We start from the raw sequence: 20821 nt of genomic DNA, 5'->3' as shown, positions 1-20821 counted from the left end.
GTTGTAGCCATAGTAGTAGTAGCACTAGTAGTAGTAGTAGTAGTGGTGAAACAGTAGTAGTAGCAGCAGTAGTAGTAGCAGTAGTAGTTTTAGCAATTGTATCATCAGCAGTAGTAGTGGTAGAAGTAGTCATAGTAGTAGTAGTAGTAGTAGTAGAAGTAGCAGCAATAGTAGTAGTAGTAGCAGCAATAGTTGTGGTAGTAGTTGTAGTAGTAGTAGCAGCAGCAGTAGTAACAGTAGTAGCCTAACTAGTAGTAGCAGTGGGAGTCATAAAAGTAGTAGTAGTACTGTTGGTAGCAGTAGTATTGGTAGTAGCAGTAGTAGCAGAAGTAGCAGCAGTAGTAGTAGTAGTTTAAGCAGTAGTAGTAGCTGTAGTAGTAGCCATAGTAGTAGTAGTAGTGGTAATAGTAGTAGTAGCTGTAGTAGTAGTAGTAGTAGTAGTAGTAATAGTAGCAGTAGTAGTAGCACTAGTAGTAGTAGTAGTAGTAGCAGTAGTACTAATAGTAGCAGTAGTAGCAGTAGGGGTAGTAGTAGCATCAGCAGTAGTAGTGGTAGTAGAAGTAGCAGCAGCAGTAGTAGGAGTAGCATAGGAGTAGCATAACTAGTAGTAGCAGTGGTAGTCATAAAAGTAGTAGTAGTACTGTTGGTAGCAGTAGTATTGGTAGTAGCAGTAGTAGCATAAGTAGCAGTAGTAGTAGTAGTAGTAGTAGTTGTAGTAGCAGTGGTAGAAGCATCAATAGTAATAGTACTAGTAAGAGTAGCAGTAGTAGTAGTAGTAGCAGTAGTAGCATAAGTAGCAGTAGTAGTAGTTGTAGTAGCAGTGGTAGAAGCATCAATAGTAATAGTACGAGTAGCAGTAGTAGTAGTAGTAGAAGTAGCCGTAGTAGTGGTATTAGATGTAGTAGTAGTAGTAGCAGTAGTAGCAGCAGTAGCAGCAGTAGTAGTAGTAGTAGCAGCAATAGTTGTGGTGGTAGTAGTAGTATTAGTAGCAGCAGCAGTAGTAACAGTAGTAGCATAACTAGAAGTAGCAGTGGTAGTCTTAAAAGTAGTAGTAGTGCTTTTGGTAGCAGTAGTATTGGTAGTAGCAGTAGTAGCAGAAGTAGCAGTAATAGTAGCAGTAGTAGTAGCAGTTGTAGTTTTAGCAGTAGTATCAGCAGCAGTAGTAGTGGTAGAAGTAGCCGTAGTAGTAGTAGTAGTTTAAGCAGTAGTAGTAGCTGTAGTAGTAGCCATAGTAGTAGTAGTAGTAGTAGTAGTAGTAGCAGTAGTAACAGCAGAAGTAGTATTAGCAGTAGTAGTAGCAGTAGTAGTTTTAGCAGTAGTAGTAGTAGCTGTAGTAGTAGTGGTAGTAGTAGTAGCCCTAGTAGTAGTAGTAGTAGTAGTAGCAGTAGTAGTAATAGTAGCAGTAGTAGTAGCCCTAGTAGTAGTAGTAGTAGCAGTAGTAGTAATAGTAGCAGTAGTAGCAGTAGGAGTAGTAGTAGCATCAGCAGTAGTAGTGGTAGTAGTAGTAGCAGCAGCAGTAGTAGGAGTAGCACAGGAGTAGCATAACTAGTAGTTGCAGTGCTAGTCATAAAAGTAGTAGTAGTACTGTTGGTAGCAGTAGTATTGGTAGTAGCAGTAGTAGCAGAAGTAGCAGCAGTAGTAGTAGTAGTTTAAGCAGTAGTAGTAGCTGTAGTAGTAGCCATAGTAGTAGTAGTAGTGGTAATAGTAGTAGTAGCTGTAGTAGTAGTAGTAGTAGTAGTAGTAATAGTAGCAGTAGTAGTAGCACTAGTAGTAGTAGTAGTAGCAGTAGTACTAATAGTAGCAGTAGTAGCAGTAGGGGTAGTAGTAGCATCAGCAGTAGTAGTGGTAGTAGAAGTAGCAGCAGTAATAGTAGGAGTAGCATAGGAGTAGCATAACTAGTAGTAGCAGTGGTAGTCATAAAAGTAGTAGTAGTACTGTTGGTAGCAGTAGTATTGGTAGTAGCAGTAGTAGCATAAGTAGCAGTAGTAGTAGTAGTAGTAGTTGTAGTAGCAGTGGTAGAAGCATCAATAGTAATAGTACTAGTAAGAGTAGCAGTAGTAGTAGTAGTAGCAGTAGTAGCATAAGTAGCAGTAGTAGTAGTTGTAGTAGCAGTGGTAGAAGCATCAATAGTAATAGTACGAGTAGCAGTAGTAGTAGTAGTAGAAGTAGCCGTAGTAGTGGTATTAGATGTAGTAGTAGTAGTAGCAGTAGTAGCAGCAGTAGCAGCAGTAGTAGTAGTAGTAGCAGCAATAGTTGTGGTGGTAGTAGTAGTATTAGTAGCAGCAGCAGTAGTAACAGTAGTAGCATAACTAGAAGTAGCAGTGGTAGTCTTAAAAGTAGTAGTAGTGCTTTTGGTAGCAGTAGTATTGGTAGTAGCAGTAGTAGCAGAAGTAGCAGTAATAGTAGCAGTAGTAGTAGCAGTTGTAGTTTTAGCAGTAGTATCAGCAGCAGTAGTAGTGGTAGAAGTAGCCGTAGTAATCGTAGTATTGGTAGCAGTAGTATTGGTAGTAGCAGTAGTAACAGAAGTAGCAGTAGTAGTACTAGCAGCAGTAGCAGTAGTTGTAGCAGTAGTAGTTGCTGTAGTAGTAGTAGTACTAGTATTAGTAGTAGTAGCTGTAGTAGTAGTAGTAGTAAGTGTAGTAGTAGTAATAGTAGCAGCAGTTGTAGTAGCAGTCGTAATAGTAGTAGTGTCTAGATATATTTGTTATTGAAGCCAATATTGACCCTGGCCTGTTTCCCTTCCTACCCAGTGTCCCGCCCCTGCTTGTATAATGGAATGCCTGCCCATTTCGCTGACTCCCTTCAGACTGAGAAGGTGTACAAGATGCTGTCAGTCTCCCAGCCTGCTCCTGCCCCAGAGGCCATCGCTAAGCTGTACCGTCCCGCCAGTGTGGTAGACAAGGCCCACATCCACAGCAGGTAGACATACAGACACAGACATACACACACACACATGTTTTCTCTGTCTCTATCTCCACTTCTCTCTGAAGTCGCCTTTCGTTCTAACTAATTTCTCCTATCTCTCAGGTGGCTGGACTCTTCTCGTTCACTGATGCAGCAGGGAGTTCAGGAGAATGACAGGCTCTGGCTGCGCTTCAAATACTACTGCTTCCATGACCTGGAGCCCAAGGTGCGTGTGTTTCTATGCGTGTCAGTGAGTGATATAGAGAATGAAAAGTGAAAGTTGGATTGGAAATGGCCTCTAAAATAGAAGTGTGAACTCTACTCTCGAATCTGACTATCTGGGTTTCACTGCCTCGCTTCTGTCTTCTCGTCTGACCTCTTGTTTCTTTTTCTCACTCTTTCTTCTCTCTCCCCTTTCTCTCCCTCTTTCTCTGCCTCCTCACTTTTCTCTATGCCCTCACCTCTCCCCCTCCCTCCCTCCCTCTCAGTATGATGTGGTGCGCCTGACCCAGATGTATGAGCAGGCTCGCTGGGCCATCCTACTGGAGGACATAGACTGTACTGAGGAGGAGATGCTGCTGTTTGGAGCTATACAGGTACACAGGATGGATACTTCCTAGACATGTGTCTTCATGCTAGTACCTGAAGCCCAACAATCCTGAATCCCCAAAAGAGAGCATCAACTGTCAAAATGAGATACTGTCATTGTACAGTAAATCAGATAAACAGGGCCTTTGGAAAGTATTCAGACCCCTTGACTTTTTCCACATTTTGTTACGTTACAGTCTTATTCTAAAATTGATTAAATAAATAAAAATCCTCATCATTCAACACACAATATCCCAAAATGACAAAGCAAAACCAGGTTTTTCGATATTTGTGCGAATTTATAAAAAATTAAAAACAGAAATTCTTTATTTCCATAAGTATTCAAACACTTCTCTATGAGACTCGAAATTGAGCTCAGCTGCATCCAGTTTCCATTGATCATCCTTGAGATGTTTCTACAACTTGAGGTTCAAGCCAAGAGGTTGAAGGAATTGTCCGTAGAGCTTTGAGACAGGATTGTGTCGAGGCACAGACCTGGGGAAGGGCACCAAAAAATGGCTGCAGCATTGAAGATCGCCAAGAACACAATGGCCTCCATCATTCTTAAATGGAATAAGTTTGGAACCACCAAGACTCTACCTAGAGCTGGCCACCCAGCCAAACAGAGCAATCGGAGGAGAAGGGCCTTCGTCAGGGAGGTGAACAGGAACCCGATGGCTACTCTGACAGAGCTCTAGAGTTCCTCTGTGGAGACGGGATAACCTTCCAGAAGGACAACCATCTCTGCAGCACTCCACCAATCAGGCCTTTACGGTAGAGTGTCCAGACTGAAGCTACTCCTCAGTAAAAGGCACATGACAGCCTGCTTGTAGTTTGCCAAAAAGGCACCTAAAGACTCTCAGAACTTGAGAAACAAGATTCTCTGGTCTGATGAAACCAAGATGGAACTCTTTGGCATGAATACCAAGCGTCACGTCTGGAGGAAACCTGACACCATCCCTAAGGTGAAGCATGGTGGTGGCAGCATCATGCTGTGGGGATGTTTTTCAGCAGCAGGGACTGGGAGACTAGTCAGGATTGAGGCAAAGATTAACAGAAAAAAATACAGAGAGATCCTTGATGAAAACCTGCTCCAGAGCGCTCAGGACCTCAGACTGGGGTGAAAGTTAACCTTCCAACATGTCAACAACCCTAAGCACACAGCCAAGACAATGCTGGAGTTGCATCTGAATGTCCTTGAGTGGCCCAGCCAGAGCCCAGACTTGAACCCGATCGAACATCTCTGAAGAGACCTGAAAATAGCTGTACAGCAACACCCCCATCCAACTTGACAGAGCTTGAGAGGATCTGCAGAGAGGAATGGGAGAAACTCCCCAAATGCAGGGTGTCCCTGTATTTTATGTGGAAATTTGCAAACATTTCTAAAAACATGTTTTTGCTTTGTCATTATGGGGTATTGTGTGTAGCTTGATGAGGAAAAAACAATTAATTACATTTTAGAATAAGGCTGTAATGTACTGTAACATCACCACAATCATGTACTGACATGTAACTGGCCTGTGTTGTAACTGGCCTGTGTTGTCCCCCCAGTACCACATCAACAAGCTGTCCCTGTTGGAGCCCCAGACGATGACCTCCAGTCCAGCCATGGATGACCTGGACTCAGCCCTACAGGGTCTGGAGGTCAAGCTGGATGGGGCAGAGAGCAGCCCCCAAGACATGCTAGTCAGAACATTATGACTCTTTATTCCACCTGACAGAAACATGTCCCACAACATATTGCATTGTGAAGTCAAAATATATGTGTTTGTGAATATGTATTTCAGTTATGTATTTGACTTTAGATAAATAAAGTAGCCTCAGTAGAATGACATAAGATTTTATCCACACAGGGGAACAAGATGCCAGAATGATTTCCCATGCCAATTTGAAAAGTCAGACATGGAATCATTAGCATGTTACTTTGTCTTCAACACAGGAGAACCTGACTGCCCCAGAGCTGAATGATTATTTGAAGATATTCCGGTAAGAGCCAACATTTATGTGAAAACAATTCTGATTCCTCAATTACCTACTCTATATTTACAATGGAACACACCAAATTACACACACAAACACGCACAATCAGCATACCCACACCCACACACACAGCATCTGAAGCATAATAACAGTAATAAGTGTACTTCTGTATCAGGCCCAAGAGGTTGACTCTGAAGGGATACAAGCAGTACTGGTTCAAGTTTAAGGATGCCTCCATCTCCTACTATAAGAGCAAAGAGGAGAGCCTGGGAGAACCCATTCAACAGATCAACCTGAAAGGTATGAAGCAGACACTGAGGGAGAATCTCAATTGCATTTCCTTGATTTCTTGCATCCTCTCTCCTGGCCTCGTTCTCAAAACCCATTGGATGAGAAGGTCGGAGAAGGAATCAAGGAAATGCAATTGAGATTCTCCCTTAAATCCAATGTATTTTGTCTCTTTCACCTGCTTATACAAACAGTAAAATTACCTTTCATCTTTTTCAGGCTGTGAGGCTGCTCCCGATGTGAACGTCGCTGGACAGAAGTTCTGCATCAAACTTCTGATTCCAGCTCCAGAGGGCATGAACGAGGTCTACCTGCGCTGTGAAAATGTGGGTTACACACACATACACTGCCAGATACATGAGTAGTACATTTCTTACAATCTAAGATCCACGATAAGGTCTAAGATCTTGCCCATGATTGAAGTATACGTCGCTCTGTTTATCTTTCGCTCGCTCGCTCTCTCTCTCCAGGAGGAGCAGTATTCCAGGTGGATGGCAGCCTGTCGTCTGGCCTCTAAAGGGAAGAGTCTGGCAGACAGGTTGTTCCAGAGCGAGGTCCAGAGCATCCTCTCCTTCCTGGCCATGCAGCAGACCAACCCCAACACACACACCGACGACAGCATGAGCATCAACACACACAGCCTGGTCTCTCCACGCTACAGCAAGAAGTACAAGGTCAAACAGGTAACAAGTAGCGATGTAACATCTTCATCATGTGTATACTAATGATAAACCCTGATGAACTACATCATGATACACAGGTTGACAAAATAAAGGAAACATAAAGTGTCCTAATGGGGCGTTTGGCCAGAACAGCTTCAATGCACCTTGGCATAGATTCTACAAGTGTCTGGAACTCTATTGGAGGGATGTGACACCATTCTTCCATAAGAAATCCCATTAGTATGTGTTTTGTTGATGGTGGAAAATATTGTCTCAGGCGCCCCACCAGATTCTCCCATGTTTAATTGGGTTAAGATCTTGTGACTGAAACGGCCATGGCATATGGCTTACATAGTTTTATTGGTGTTTACCTTGCCAAGAAAATTCAACCCACACCATGAGAGCCGCCAGAACCTTAATTTACAAGTGTTTCCTTTATTTTGGCAGGTACCTGTATATCAAACACAGTACAACTCAGTTGAGTCACCACTTGAAAGACCATTATACCTCCCTCTAACCCCACATAATATAACCTTGACCCTCTCTCTCTCTGGCCATGCCCAGTTGACCCCTCGTATCCTGGAGGCATATCAGAACGTGGCTCAGCTCTCCCTGACCGACGCCCTCCTCCGCTTCCTCCAGATCTGGCAGGCCCTGCCAGACTTTGGAATTTCCTTCGTGGTGGTGAGGTAAGGAGGATCTGGCAACCCAGTGTATTACATGTTTCACAGCGAGGCTAGTCTCGGTATCTAGAACCAAATATTGCATGCACTAGCTAGGCAGATACCTCAATTTACATTTATATAAAGTCTATCACCAAAGATTAGTGACAGGCTAAGGGCTGGTCAAATTATAAATTGTTGTGGTGAAGTTGCGTCTAGTGGCTGGTCTCTGACCCATTTAGGTTCAAGGGCAGCAGGAAGGACGAGGTGCTAGGCATCGCCCCCAACCGTCTGATCCGTATCGACTTGGGGGTGGGAGACGTGGTCAAGACATGGCGCTACAACAACATGAGGCAGTGGAACGTCAACTGGGACATACGACAGGTGACCTGACTCGTCAATCAAACAATCAATTAAAATGTTCACATTTTTCTGCACATAATCTTCTTTAGTAATCTACATCACCAAATACACACTGAACACTGTCTCTGTTACCCTTTATGGGCATTTAGCATTTTCTCATATTTTCTGGGTGTGTGTGTGTGTGTGTTACGAACTCTCAGGTGGCGATAGAGTTTGATGGGAACGTGAACATGGCGTTCAGTTGTGTGACGGCTGACTGTAAGATCGTCCATGAGTTCATTGGAGGCTACATCTTCATGTCAACACGCAGCCGTGAGCAGAGTGACACGCTCAACGAAGAGCTCTTCCACAAGCTGACAGGGGGCCACGAAGCTCTGTGACACCCTCAACCCCCACCCCTCCCAGTAATATACAGCAGCTATTGCCCAAGGAGCAATCTATACATCAGATACACCAGTGGACAGTTTGAGTGTTTTAGGGTGCGCCTGCAGCAGCCTGGAAGAGAAATGACAACCAGTCCATCCTGGGATCCTAAAAGACATGCAGTTGCTTGTTCAATAAATCAAGGAAGAGTTGCCCATGAATATAGTCTAATAGAAAATGATTAACAATGTAAAGAATTGTCAATTCTGAAATCCAGAATTAAATATGTTTATTGACATATATAAAACAGTGACAGGTGTTTTAATTTCCAGATGAGGCATTTGGCTTGATGGTTGTGTCCTTAAGAGTATGGTGGCAGAGTTTCCTGAAATGTGACTGACGGCACATGAAGCCGCAGGCAGTGTGTGTGTCTCTGTGGAGCAGTTGAGACTGTCCGTTGGCAAACCCACAGCTTGTGCCTGCTGGTTCCCATCTGATAGCATCCTCTGTATCTTTGTCATGTGACAATATTATCAGGAATACCAGTCATCTCTGTGTCTGTACTGTGTCCTGTATGGTATTAGAGCTGTTGTTGAGTTGTTGTTGAGGGTGTTTTCAGTCTCAGTCTTATTCACCCAGAGTCTTCAGGGTTCTGGTCCCGAACAGTATTGGTTACCATGGAAACAGTCTAGACAGAACTGGAAATCAACAGCCGTCTGGTGACAAATTCAGCCAAGTCTTTACCTCCAAAGCACAGATAACCCTCTTCACCTACTCCAGTGGCAGAATACTCTCTGAAACAGAAGATTTCTATAATTTGTCAATATTCACTTCCCTCTCTATCCATCCCTCCCATCTAACATCATTCTCTTCATGAGTGTGTGTCGTGTGTGAGGTACTCACGTGTGGGTATTAGTTTTAGGGCACGGCTGAAGTATCGGGGAAGTAGTTTCCCCTCAGTGTCCCCAGGTGTCAGCAATACACCGTTCTCGGACCAGAAGAACTGGATACCCTCTGCAGAAGAAACAAAAACACACAAAGGAAAATACTCATGCATTTAGACATGAGAGCACTACAATGGCAGCACTCTGCTACTGTAAATGACCTCGGTTGAGCTTACCAGACAATGCTTTGGGGACGTCAATGAATATGGCCAAGTCACAGTCTCTCCTCATGCCTGAAGCAAAAAGATACAGACATCAAAACGAAGCCCATCTATGACAGGCTCTATGAGAAGTTACCCAGACCCAGATTAAGCCAATTCAGGGACTAAAAGCACTTTAGGAAATCCTTTATTGAACATGCTTTTAAATCCAGGAGTAGGCTATGATCCAGGAGTATTTCAGCCAAAATACTTTCACAGTGCTTTCTCCCCCATCTCCCTTACCGCTGATGACCCCGTCCTCCCCCGGTAGGCCCAGGGCCAGGTGTATGTGTGTTCTGTTCATGCGGCTGAGGCCCTCGGAGCGGATGGAGGGCCAGAGGCGGAGATAGGAGCCATGGATTCCCTCCCTGGGACAATCAGGAGAACCAGGCTGTACAGCCTTCAGGTCCAGATCACACACCTGCCCAGACAGACAGACACACAGCAGACCCTTACTACTGACACTAGACCTGGCACTGTTTAGCCATTGTTTATGACCCCATCATGCTCCACCTAGGGATGCGTCAGAAATGGCACCCTATTCTCTATAGTGCACAAGTCTTGACCCTAAGTGGGCTGAGCTCTGGCCAAAATAAGTGCACTATATTGGAAATAGGGTGCCCTAGATATTTTTCCTACCTGCACAGAGTGTCCCTGATTGGCTCGGATCTGCAGCCGTCCGTCCTCAGGGTGAGGGCGGAGCTTGAATCGCTGCTTGTCATTGGTGGCCACAACTCTCTCCACATCCTCCAATGAGAAGGCGTGGAACTGTGCATGAGCCAGTAGGTCCTCCACAAATAGGAAGCCATCTAGGGACAATGAGGGACAGCATTATTATTCAGACCTAAATGAGGAGTACAGATTGTAGATTACACGTCATGTTATTTATGCAGCAATATGAAATGCTGGTACAGTGGTAACTATTATAAGATAGACAAAATGCAGCCAAATAAACTGCTTTTATACCAGGATTCATGTGAAGTCCCATTTGATTGGCTCCATGGCGCAGGGCAAAGGACAAAGACTTGGAGAGGCGGACATCCTTGTCCTGAAAAGCAACACATGCACACAGGTTGTGACCCACGTAAAAAAATACTACAGTATAGTATGGTAAATACTATAGTTTTCACTGTAGTGTTTTTGCAGACTTTAGTCCAACAATACTGTAGTGTATACTGTAGCAATTACTGTATAAATACTCCAGTAAAATAAAACTTTAGTATATACTATAGTGATGACTGTAGTGTTTTTGAGGATTGTAGTATACTGTAGTATTTACGCGTACATTACTGTAGTAAAGGGGTGTCGAACTCATTCAAATCAAATATATCCATAGTTTTTGAAATTTTCGATGTGCCTTAGCGAACTGGACAGTCAAGAACCTGTATCAATATATGTCCATTGACTGTGCTCAGTGATTATTAGCGAGCTCGACAGTCAAGAAACTGTATCAATCAATATAAGTTCAAATCAAATCAAATTTTATTGGTCACATACACATGATTAGCAGATGTTAATGCGAGTGTAGCGAAATGCTTGTGCTTCTAGTTCCGAGAATGCAGTAATAACCAACGAGTAATCTAACCTAACAATTCACAACTACCTTATACACACAAGTGTAAAGGGATAAAGAATATGTACATAAAGATATATGAATGAGTGATGGTACAGAACGGCATTGGCAAGATGCAGTAGATGGTATCGATAACAGTATATACATATGAGATGAGTAATGTAGGGTATGTAAACATATAAAAGTGGCCTTGTTTAAAGAACAAAATACTGCATAGTTTCCTAGGAACGCGAAGCGAGGCGGCCATCTCTGTCGGCGCCGGAAAATCAAGTTCATTGTCATTTCTACACAGTTTTGGCCCGTATGTTTGACACCCCTGCTATAGTAGACCTATTTACTATAGTGTTGTTGTTTTATTATATTTGACATAGAAGTTCTCCTTCAGGGAACCTACTGGAGAAAAACTAAAACAGCACATTTTCCATAACCTGTAGTTAGGCCAGGGGTCTGACTCAGAGCTTCTGCTCTTTCTATAACCTGTAGGGAAAACAATATCTCCAGATGCTTTCCTGTACCCTGCTACTAGCTATAATATAACTGGAGAAGGAATAATGCAATATATAGAAATAGGGTACAGCCCAAACGGGACTAATATCTGTCTCTCTCCTCTTACCTCTACACGATTACCTCGCCTCCCCCTTCCTCCACGTCCTCTTCCTCCACGGTCCATGTACAGTTATTTCTGTCGGTTTAACGTGGAATGGATCTCTCTCAACTGTCATTACAGTAGGCTACACAGCAAGGCAAGCTACCACAATGATTCAAATGGTATGGTGCCCGACATGCCTACTAAACATGCCAATTGCCATGCGTACTAAAGATATGTTCGCACATTCAAAGCGCAATGTTGAATGTTCGCAAGTAAGCACAATCAACAACTGTGGTCGTACAACTCACTGGCAAAATAAACATTTACATATATGGTAAAAACAGAACGAAATGTAAACAAGCAGGCACATTCCACTTCCACTTTGTTCAGACTCCAACCAGTAGGTGGCAGTAAGTTACTTTATCTCTTTGTTTTGTGTCAATAAAGCCAGGATAGAGGCTACGTCTTTAGCAGGTAAGAATATATTGTAGCAGCTGGCCAATGATTGAGTGAAATATAACAATCATGTTTCTAACTACATTTTGGTACATGTCCCTATAAAGCCTTTATGAAGTGATATAAAACATGTTTATTTAGAGATGTACGGGCTAATATTTTCATAATTCAGTGTCAGCAAGCTAACAGTTAGCTGGCTAACATTGGGCCAGCTAGCATCAAAACAGCTGTAAACATTCAAATACATGAATCACTAATGTTTATCGCGCACTTACTCGCTACTAAGAACCTGTAATGTTTTCTAGTTATGAACAACAGTGCTTGATGTGTAGCTATCGAAAATGACTGATCGTTATGTCTTGCCTGCAGCGCTTGTTGGGAAGAGAAGCATGAGGGGTTTCTTGCCTTCACCAAGCATACAACCAATGCCTGACGACTAAGGTCGGAAGCGATAGCCTTTTTTAGAATGTTTTAGAGTTTAATACTTATACACTCGTCTCTAACATGTAACGTTAGGCTCAACGTTCTGTATATGGTTGGTATTTCCGGTTTTTATTTTGAATAGTGATTATGGCTGAGCCTAACCGAATCACACAGCTGATTGCAAGGACACGTGCTTTGGTCGACTATGTTCGGTTACATTCTGCTATTGTTGACATATTGTGCATCACCTCCCATACATGAAGAGATTGAAAATACAATTGACAACCTACCGGTGTCGCAAAAAATTGGGTAAACAACCCTTTCTTGTGGATACCCTGCCTCCACCTCTTACCGCCAAAAGGACCAACAGCATGTACAACCGGTAGAGTAAGTGTAAATGTCATTTTATTGGCCTGTAGAGACTACTGCATCTTTTCTAGGGCGACTTCAGTCAGACTGATAATCCATGGAGTAACCATGGCAAGTCTGATGTTTAGACAAGGGTGGCGAGTCCAATCAGAGTTCTCTGAAGTATATTGATTGCCAGTGTGATGGAGCACACTGTAACACTTCAGTAGGTGCTTGGTTCTTTGTTTCTTACATGTCATCCTATCCATCAGACTCCCTTGTAACTCATTCTCCTCTCTCTCTTCCTTCTCTCCTTCCTATGTCCCCCTCTCCCTCCCCTTTCTCTCTCTCCACAGACATGGAGTTCCCCCAACACTCCCTGCAGCTTCTGTCAGGTCTGCGTTCTCAGCGTCAGCGTAGGTTCCTGTGCGACTGCACCGTCCTCGTGGGTTCCTCCCGTTTCCTGGCCCACCGGGCTGTCCTGGCCTCCTGCTCTCCATTCTTCCACATGTTCTACTCCGATCCCCCTGGGTCCGCTGGTGCTGGCGGGGCCAGCTCAGTCACGCTGGACGGAGATATCGTGACAGCAGCGGCGTTCGGTCTGTTGTTAGACTTCATGTACGAAGGCGTGCTGAGGTTGGAGACCCCTCCCCCAGCAGAGGACGTGCTGGCGGCGGCGAGCTTCCTCCACATGAACGAGGTGGTCCGGGTGTGTAAGAGACGGCTACAGCACCGACCACCACCGGCTGAGGCAGACAGCACGCGCCCGGAGGAGAGTGGAGTGGCAGCAGTGGGCGGTAATGGACCCGGGGTTGGCATGGCAACAGGAGCGGCCAAAGCGGTGGCGATGTCAGTGTCTCAGTCTGCATCAATGGCGTTGCAGAGAAGCCAGTTGGGCTCTTCTACAAGGTCAGAGAGGAGAGTGGAGGTTCCGGCGCACGCTCCTCTGAGTCCGGACATGGCCGACACTACCCAGCCTGGCATGGACCACGCTCTCACTCATGTGGGTGAGCTGGTTACCCTCTCCTCCGGTCCCTCTCTCCGACTGGGGGGTCTGAGTCAGGGAGAGGGTCAGGGAGGCTCGGCCCTCTGCAGCCCCTGCAGCTCCACAGAGTCATACAGTCACAGTAGCCACCAGCGCCAGCCCTCTTCATCAGCGGCATCACCAGTGGTACCTGTGACCCAGACTGATGGCTCCAGCTCCATGGTGGGGATACTGACCCAGTCTGACCACAGCAGCTCCTCCAGTCCAGAACATGACAGCCATAACCCTGTCTCTGACAACAAGAGTACAGTCATCACACCAGGCATGCAATGCCAGCAGCATGGTCTCAGTATCAACACACACCCTCAGATTAGAATACAGCATTCACTGTCACTACACCTCACCTCACCTCCCAACCTGAACCATGTAACCCATCAGGGCCAAACCTCGACCCTGTCCAGGCCTGAAGGGCTGCAGCATGGGGGGTCAGAGAGGGAGAGCAGGGAGGTTAGTGAACACTCTAACATGGGGACTGTGGGAGTGGAGGAGCCCCTGGCAGGGAGAGGAGAAGTGGAGCAGGAGGATGGGGTGAAGGTAAAGGTGGAGGCCATAGTGATCTCAGATGAGGAGTTTGAGGAGATGGAAGGAGTGGTGATGAGGAGAGGAATAGAGGGGAGAGAACGAGGGATGATGATGGAGGTAGAGGACAGGAATGACTTTGATGATGATAGCCACAGAGATGAACTGAATAACCCCCACTTCCTCCCTTTTCACCCCCACCATGCCTTACTCCAGATGACCCACTCCCACCCCTCTGAGCCTCTCTCCTTCCCCCTCTCCCCCTCCGGACCCGGCACCACCTCCTCTGACGCTCCCCCTTTCCCCTCCTCCCTCTTCCCCTCTGTGGGCCAACATTCTGACCAGCCCGCCTACTTCCAGGATTCCATGGGGAACTACGTTGAAGACGTCCCCACGTGCAGCGTCTGCGGGAAGACGTTCTCGTGCGCGTACACCCTGAGGCGACACGCCATTGTGCACACGCGCGAGCGCCCCTACGAGTGCCGCTACTGTTACCGTAGCTACACGCAGTCAGGTGACCTGTACCGCCACATTAGGAAGGCTCATGACTCCAGCCTGCCAGCCAAACGCAGTAAGGGAGACACTGAGGAGGGCCAGCCTCCACACAGCTAGCTGTATACTTCTCCATACTAAAGAGAATTAAACATTATTTATGCCTTCCCCCTTCCAACACCAGACATCCTGGTCTTGCATGTCCGATCTGGGATACATTCAAAATGACTTTCCAAATGGTCTGAAAAATGCCAGAGGCCCAGACCTAGTGCCCAGACCTAGTGCGCAGGTTGAGGGAGGATTTAGAGCGTGTCGCCCAGATGTTGCCCTCCACCAGGATGGTCTTTTCAGACCTAGTGCCCAGACCTAGTGCGCAGGTTGAGGGAGGATTTAGAGCGTGTCGCCCAGATGTTGCTCTCCACCAGGATGGTCTTTTCAGACCTAGTGCGCAGGTTGAGGGAGGATTTAGAGCGTGTCGCCCAGATGTTGCCCTCCACCAGGATGGTCTTTTCAGACCTAGTGCTCAGACCTAGTGCGCAGGTTGAGGGAGGATTTAGAGCGTGTCGCCCAGATGTTGCCCTCCACCAGGATGGTCTTTTCAGACCTAGTGCGCAGGTTGAGGGAGGATTTAGAGCGTGTCGCCCAGATGTTGCCCTCCACCAGGATGGTCTTTTCAGACCTAGTGCTCAGACCTAGTGCGCAGGTTGAGGGAGGATTTAGAGCGTGTCGCCCAGATGTTGCCCTCCACCAGGATGGTCTTTTCAGACCTAGTGCGCAGGTTGAGGGAGGATTTAGAGCGTGTCGCCCAGATGTTGCCCTCCACCAGGATGGTCTTTTCAGACCTAGTGCGCAGGTTGAGGGAGGATTTAGAGCGTGTCGCCCAGATGTTGCCCTCCACCAGGATGGTCTTTTCAGACCTAGTGGTGAGACAGGTGGTGCAAGCCAGACATGCACATGCCCGGGAATGAGCAGACCTGGCACTTGGTCAACTAGCTGGGTCTGCATTCCTGAGGGACAGGGGCCAGTGGTGTTTTAGCTATTTTAAATGGGACTTTCAAGACTTCTGTCTTTTACACATGTATCTGTACCAGATGTCTTACTATGACCTCAGTGCCAAAATAATTTGTGTACTGTACTACAGGTAACTGCCAAAATATAGAAACATAAGTAAATGAGAGACAAAGCATATTAAAAGCAGGGGCTTCCACACAGGTGTAGTTCCTGAGTTAATTAAGCAATAACATCCCATCATGCTTATGGTCATGTATAAAAATGCTGGGCAGGCCATTATTTTGGCTACCATGGCCATGCCCCCATCCACAGGCGGGAGGGGTTACTGAATGGTTTGATGAGATGTAAACCATATGCCATGGCCGTCTCAGTCACCAGATATCAACCCAACTGAACAGTTATGGGAGATTCTGGAGTGGTGCCTGAGACAGCATTTTCCACCACCATCAACAAAATACCAGATGGAATTTCTTGTGGAAGAATGGTGTTGCATCCCTCCACTAGAGTTCCAGACACTTGTAGAATCTATGCCAAGGTGCATTGAAGTTGTTCTGGCTCGTGGAGGTCCAACGCCCTATTAAGATGCTTTATGTTGGTGTTTCCTTTATTTTGGCAGTTACCTGTATGTTATAATATATTCTAGATAGAAATCGGCAGTTGTCAAGGGTACAGTTTTTGTCAACACTAATAGCATAATTGTCTGATACTGATACAATAATCTCCATTGTTGCCAACTTTCACAATTGGATGAGTATCATTACTACTTCATTGCTGTGAATAGAACATGGACAGTTCTTCAGTCCAACATATTTAGATATTTCCTTCCATTGGAGTATTGTTCAATAAATGACTTCAACACAATTACAATGGCCTATAATATGAGTAGAATTGTTGACAGAAATATACAACAAAAAGAACATGGTACAATGGCTACAGAGGTCACAAGAAGCAGCAAGCACAGTTCACCCCATGGATCTGTAAAAGATAGACACTCCATTACAACACTGTAAGGAGTATTCTACCCATTGTCTGGCCATTATTCCTATTTTCACAAGCTAAGCAATGGCTACTGAACACAACCAATGTGTTGAGGCAGTCTTCGGGCTGCAGCAGGAAAATGAGGGTAGAGAAGGCATTGATCTTTGCTTAGGCCTCTTCCATGTCAGTCATCCACTGGCATGTGTATCTGTCAAAGATGAATCATGTGTTATTCCACAGGGGCTACATATGGTAACGCATGCTAATGGTCCTCTTAAAACAAATGATTGTTTTGCACACTCACCACTTTTGCCAGATCCGGCCAGGTCATTGCCATGACGATGCTGTCATCAGAGTGTTGGTTTTCCACAACGGTTTATGTACAGAATGCATGAATGCAGCTACTGCTGCCTCAATGTACCATGTTTTCAGTCTTTGATGGTGGCTGTAAAGAACTGGGACACCTCTGCAGGGTAGTAGGTGAACAGGGTGGCATTCTGCCTGTCTCACTGAGTCCAGCTGTAACGTGGTCACACTGCAATTGGATGACATCCTGAAAGCGAGGGGCAAAATGTCAGAAACATGTATATGGCTCATATGCACTATTATAGATTACAATACATTCCATTTATGGGCATTTGGGCCATCACACGTTGTTCCTATGTTTATCTTTAGCGGTTGTTACTTTCCACTTCCTCTCTCTTGCAACGTCATTTGAGTAGTCAGGATTTAGCGCAAAGACACACCTTGACCAGAACAGAAGGCAAGTTAGCTGGCTAAGGCATTGATCTTCCTTTGTAATATACCCCTCTGCGGATTTCAGCTTTAAGGAAAATGTATGCACTGCCGTGAATAAATATAAGATAAAACAGACCATTGACAAACCTATGATAACAGTATAATTGGCAAACGTTAGCTAGCTAGCGTGTCTTCAACAATGCAATGGACTGATTCCCAAGCTCAGCCTGCAATATTTTCTAGGGCACTTTCGCAAACAAAAATAATCAAAACATTTGGTTGACAATATTGATACAGTGTGTGGACTGAAAAACACAGTTACACTGTGTATATATATAAAACTCATAAACATATATTTCCCTATCTACCTTTCAAAGGTTTTCCTCCAACTTCCACGTGGGCAAGTAAACTTTGACGTGTTGGATAAGAGCTTCTTCTTCACCACAGGAAGACATGTTTTTTGGCGCGTGCAGTCAACTAATTTGGGGTATGTTGCCCCTTCTTATTTATTTTTTATTTCACCTTTATTTTACCAGGTAGGCCAGTTGAGAACAAGTTCTTATTTACAAATGCGACTTGGCCAAGATAAAGCAAAGCAGTGCGACACACAGAGCTACACATGGGATAAACAAACGTACAGTCAATAACACAATAGGAAAATCTATATACAGTGTGTGCAAATGTAGTAAGATTAGGGAGGTAAAGGCAATAAATAGGCCATAGTGGCAAAATAATTACAATTTAGCACTAACACCGTAGGATTATATGTGCAGAAGATGAACTTGCAAGTAGAGATACTGGGGTGCAAAGGAGCAAAATAATAAATAACAATATGGGGATGAGGTAGTTGGGTGGGCTATTTACAGATGGGCTGTGTACACGTGCAATGATCGGTAAGCTGCTCTGACAGCTGATGCTTAAAGTTGGTGAGGGAGATATAAGACTCCAGCTTCAGTGATTTTTGCAATTCGTTCCAGTCATTGGCAGCAGAGAACTGGAAGGAAAGTCGGCCAAAGCAGGAGTTGGCTTTGGGGATGACCAGTGAAATAAACCTGCTGGAGCGCGTGCTACAGGTGGGTGCTGCTATGGTGACCAGTGAACTGAGATAAGGTGGGGCTTTACCTTTAAGACTTATAGATGACCTGGAGCCAGTGGGTTTGGCGACGAATATGAAGCAAGGGCCAGTCAACAAGAGCATACAGGTCGCAGTGGTGGGTAGCATATGGGGCTTTGGTGACAAAACAGATGGCACTGTGATAGACTGCATCCAATTCGCTGAGTAGAATGTTGGAGGCTATTTTGTAAATGACATCACCGAAGTCAAGGATCAATAGTCACTCAGTTTTACGAGGGTATGTTTGGCAGCATGAGTGAAGGATGCTTTGTTGCGAAATAGGAAGCCGATTCTAGATTTAATTTTGGATTGGAGATGCTTAATGTGAGTCTGGAAGGAGAGTTTACAGTCTAACCAGACACCTAGGTATTTATAGTTGTCCACATATTTTAAGACAGAACCGTCCAGAGTAGTGATGCTGGACGGGCGGGCGGGTACGGGCAGCGATCGGTTGAAGAGCATGCATTTAGTGTTACTTGCATTTAAGTGCAGTTGGAGGCCACGGAAGGAGAGTTGTATGGCATTGAAACTCGTCTGGAGGTTTGTTAACACAGTGTCCAAAGAAGGGATAGATGTATACAGAATAGTGTTGTCTGCGTAAAGGTGGATCAGAGAATCATCAGCAGCAAGAGCGACATCATTGATGTATACAGAGAAAAGAGTCGGCCCGAGAATTGAATCCTGTGACACCCCCATGGAGACTGCCAGTCTCATTCCCTTTATTCTCATATTCTCCTTGTGTTCTCCCATTCCCTTTTCTCCCCCCCCCCATCATGTTCAATTTCCTCCTCCTCCTCTCCTGTTGCTCCCTCCTCCATACTGAGTCATACCAGACTCTCCTCTTCTCCTGTTGCTCCCTCCTCCATACTGAGTCAGACCAGACTCTCCTATTCTCCTGTTGCTCCCTCCTCCACACCGAGTCAGACCAGACTCTCCTAATCTCCTGTTGCTCCCTCCTCCACACAGAGTCAGACCAGACTCTCTTCTTCTCCTGTTGCTCCCTCCTTCACAGTGATTCAGACCACTCTCCTCTTCTCCTTCTGTGGCCTCCATGTCATTCTCTCTTACTTCTTTATCTCTGGCTACTTCCTCCCTATGACTCCCTGACTCAATTTGACTTATTGACTCCCCCTTTTAACTCATTGTCTATGCCCTATGACTCCCTGATTCCTGATTTGACTTGATTCCTCCATTTGACTCACCAACCCCTCCCTATGACTCAGGGACTCCTACTCCTTCTGTTTGTCTTGCTCTTTGCCTCCGATGTCAGCTTTGTACCATAGAGGCAGAAAATACTGAAGCCTCAGCAATAACCTCCCCGGATCCTGCAGAGGACCTGTCTGTTGCGCTATGCCCCGCTCTTCCTCCCTTCTTCCTCTTCTCCCTGCTGCTGACACTGTCTTTACTTTGCTTGTGGAGCAAGAAGACTTTCAATATCATCATCCTCATCTGTAACGGGATCTACAGACCATGAATAACCCTTCAGGGTTCTGCTGCTCGGTCCATGTCCACTTGACAGATGCACTGCACACACACACACAGATTTGAGTTCAACAATTACATTTAACAGGCAGCTAGGGCCAATGTTGACCCTTAGCTTGGGTTTAGTTGCTGGTACATTGTTAGTTAGTGTACAGTTGAGCAAGTTTAGATTGTATGAAGCAATGGTTCTTACCTGGTTTGATGTCCAGCTCATGTGCCAGATCGCTGCTCTTCTCTCTCTCCACAAGGTTACTCTGCAGCTTCATCCTCCCGCGCTCACTGTGGGGAGGAGGACACGACAGAACAGAGCTATTGAACATGCTCTGATTTATTTTATTTCCTGTGCTTCCTGACATGGATTATTCCATAATACCCTAGTGGTGGACAGACAGTGAGCCTGCCCTACAGTGCAGTTAACAAAAACGGATTGTCTCATAATCAAAACAACAATGTTGAAAAAGCAAATTGACCAACAAATAAAACAACCTTTCATGTCATACTAGTACAAGTCACAGCAATCATTCAACCCCTGTATCATCTCAAATGAAATGAAAGTTTTATATGAAATGATGATTGACAGTTCTCTCGCTCTCACCTCTGTAGCAGAAGTTCTGGTCCCTGTTTTGTATAACCACCTCGGTTCTCCCCGACACCGTCCATATACCAGGTAGACATAATTTCTCTTTCACTGTGGGCATGGCAGGGACCACAAAACTTTTGAAATGAAAGGCTCACAAGCACAGCCTGGGATTAACATGGATTAAGGGTTGGTTGTATTGCTCTCTACTAAGGGGAGGAACAGGGGGCATATGGACCTCACTGTCGTCACAGATGAATTGAGGAAACCTATCTTTGCTGTCATCACCATCTATGAGTAAGAAAATATATGGAAGAAATAACGTTACACTAATGAATAACCTCCATAAAATTAAAGTAATGTAATTTGAATATCTAATAGTCAATAATTAACTTTCATATTTAGGAGAGTTTATCTTAATGCAAATGCACAGGACTAATTATAATCAGAGAGGAATACAACTTTGTTGTAGTACAGTCCTTTAGTAATTTCACACGGAACATGGACGCGATACGTATAGAC

General features: G+C 45.1%; 3 protein-coding genes and 1 long non-coding RNA gene across 6 annotated transcripts in view; 2 read left to right on the top strand and 2 right to left on the bottom strand.

The window, feature by feature from the left end:
• Positions 1-8117, top strand: part of LOC110504641 (fermitin family homolog 3) — a 19440-nt gene extending 11323 nt beyond the window's left edge. Inside the window, exons 5-15 of the mRNA XM_036970503.2 lie at positions 2751-2919; positions 3028-3130; positions 3393-3500; positions 5044-5178; positions 5432-5478; positions 5648-5772; positions 5980-6086; positions 6231-6443; positions 6987-7111; positions 7327-7468; positions 7648-8117. Coding sequence (XP_036826398.1) covers positions 2751-2919; positions 3028-3130; positions 3393-3500; positions 5044-5178; positions 5432-5478; positions 5648-5772; positions 5980-6086; positions 6231-6443; positions 6987-7111; positions 7327-7468; positions 7648-7827 — 1454 coding nt within the window. The 3' untranslated portion in view covers positions 7828-8117. The remainder of the gene's footprint in view (positions 1-2750; positions 2920-3027; positions 3131-3392; positions 3501-5043; positions 5179-5431; positions 5479-5647; positions 5773-5979; positions 6087-6230; positions 6444-6986; positions 7112-7326; positions 7469-7647) is intronic.
• On the bottom strand, positions 8068-11602 carry trpt1 (tRNA phosphotransferase 1). Its single transcript, XM_021583408.3, has 7 exons — positions 11141-11602; positions 9921-10002; positions 9594-9763; positions 9198-9375; positions 8931-8987; positions 8714-8824; positions 8068-8604 (listed from the first exon to the last, which is right to left on the bottom strand). The coding sequence occupies exons 1-7, from the start codon at positions 11195-11197 to the stop codon at positions 8582-8584; spliced, it is 678 nt and encodes a 225-aa protein (XP_021439083.2). The 5' UTR covers positions 11198-11602; the 3' UTR covers positions 8068-8581.
• On the top strand, positions 11526-16271 carry LOC110504642 (zinc finger and BTB domain-containing protein 3). 2 transcript variants are annotated; one of them, XM_021583405.3, is made up of 2 exons: positions 11526-11590; positions 12700-16271. In XM_021583405.3, exon 2 carries the CDS (start codon positions 12702-12704, stop codon positions 14517-14519), a length of 1818 nt encoding a protein of 605 aa, XP_021439080.2. In that variant the 5' UTR covers positions 11526-11590; positions 12700-12701; the 3' UTR covers positions 14520-16271. The 2 variants fall into 2 exon arrangements, with proteins under 2 accessions (XP_021439080.2, XP_021439081.2); XM_021583406.3 differs by having other exon boundaries at positions 11580-12382.
• On the bottom strand, positions 15977-20821 carry LOC149971545 (uncharacterized). Of its 2 annotated transcripts, XR_016491800.1 has the most exons (4): positions 20318-20821; positions 19916-20001; positions 16693-16941; positions 15977-16596 (listed from the first exon to the last, which is right to left on the bottom strand). It is a non-coding gene; the product is annotated as an uncharacterized LOC149971545 (long non-coding RNA). The 2 variants fall into 2 exon arrangements; XR_016491799.1 differs by lacking the exons at positions 19916-20001; positions 20318-20821 and adding an exon at positions 17495-17601.

This window comes from Oncorhynchus mykiss, chromosome 25, assembly GCF_057628025.1.
Source record: "Oncorhynchus mykiss isolate SJ-2025 chromosome 25, ASM5762802v1, whole genome shotgun sequence".
Classification (NCBI taxonomy): domain Eukaryota; kingdom Metazoa; phylum Chordata; class Actinopteri; order Salmoniformes; family Salmonidae; genus Oncorhynchus; species Oncorhynchus mykiss.
This window is presented reverse-complemented; position numbering and strand designations above follow the sequence as displayed.

Bases quoted from the DNA above. Each gene is read 5' to 3' on its own strand.
- trpt1 (XM_021583408.3), bottom strand. From the start codon at position 11,197: ATGGACCGTGGAGGAAGAGGACGTGGAGGAAGGGGGAGGCGAGGTAAT. The intron at 8,825-8,930 runs GTAAGCTCAACC...TTTCTTCTGCAG, and splicing joins CGTCCCCAAAGCATTGTCTG to AGGGTATCCAGTTCTTCTGG. The intron at 8,605-8,713 runs GTGAGTACCTCA...CTTCTGTTTCAG, and splicing joins CCTAAAACTAATACCCACAC to AGAGTATTCTGCCACTGGAG.
- LOC110504642 (XM_021583405.3), top strand. From the start codon at position 12,702: ATGGAGTTCCCCCAACACTCCCTGCAGCTTCTGTCAGGTCTGCGTTCT.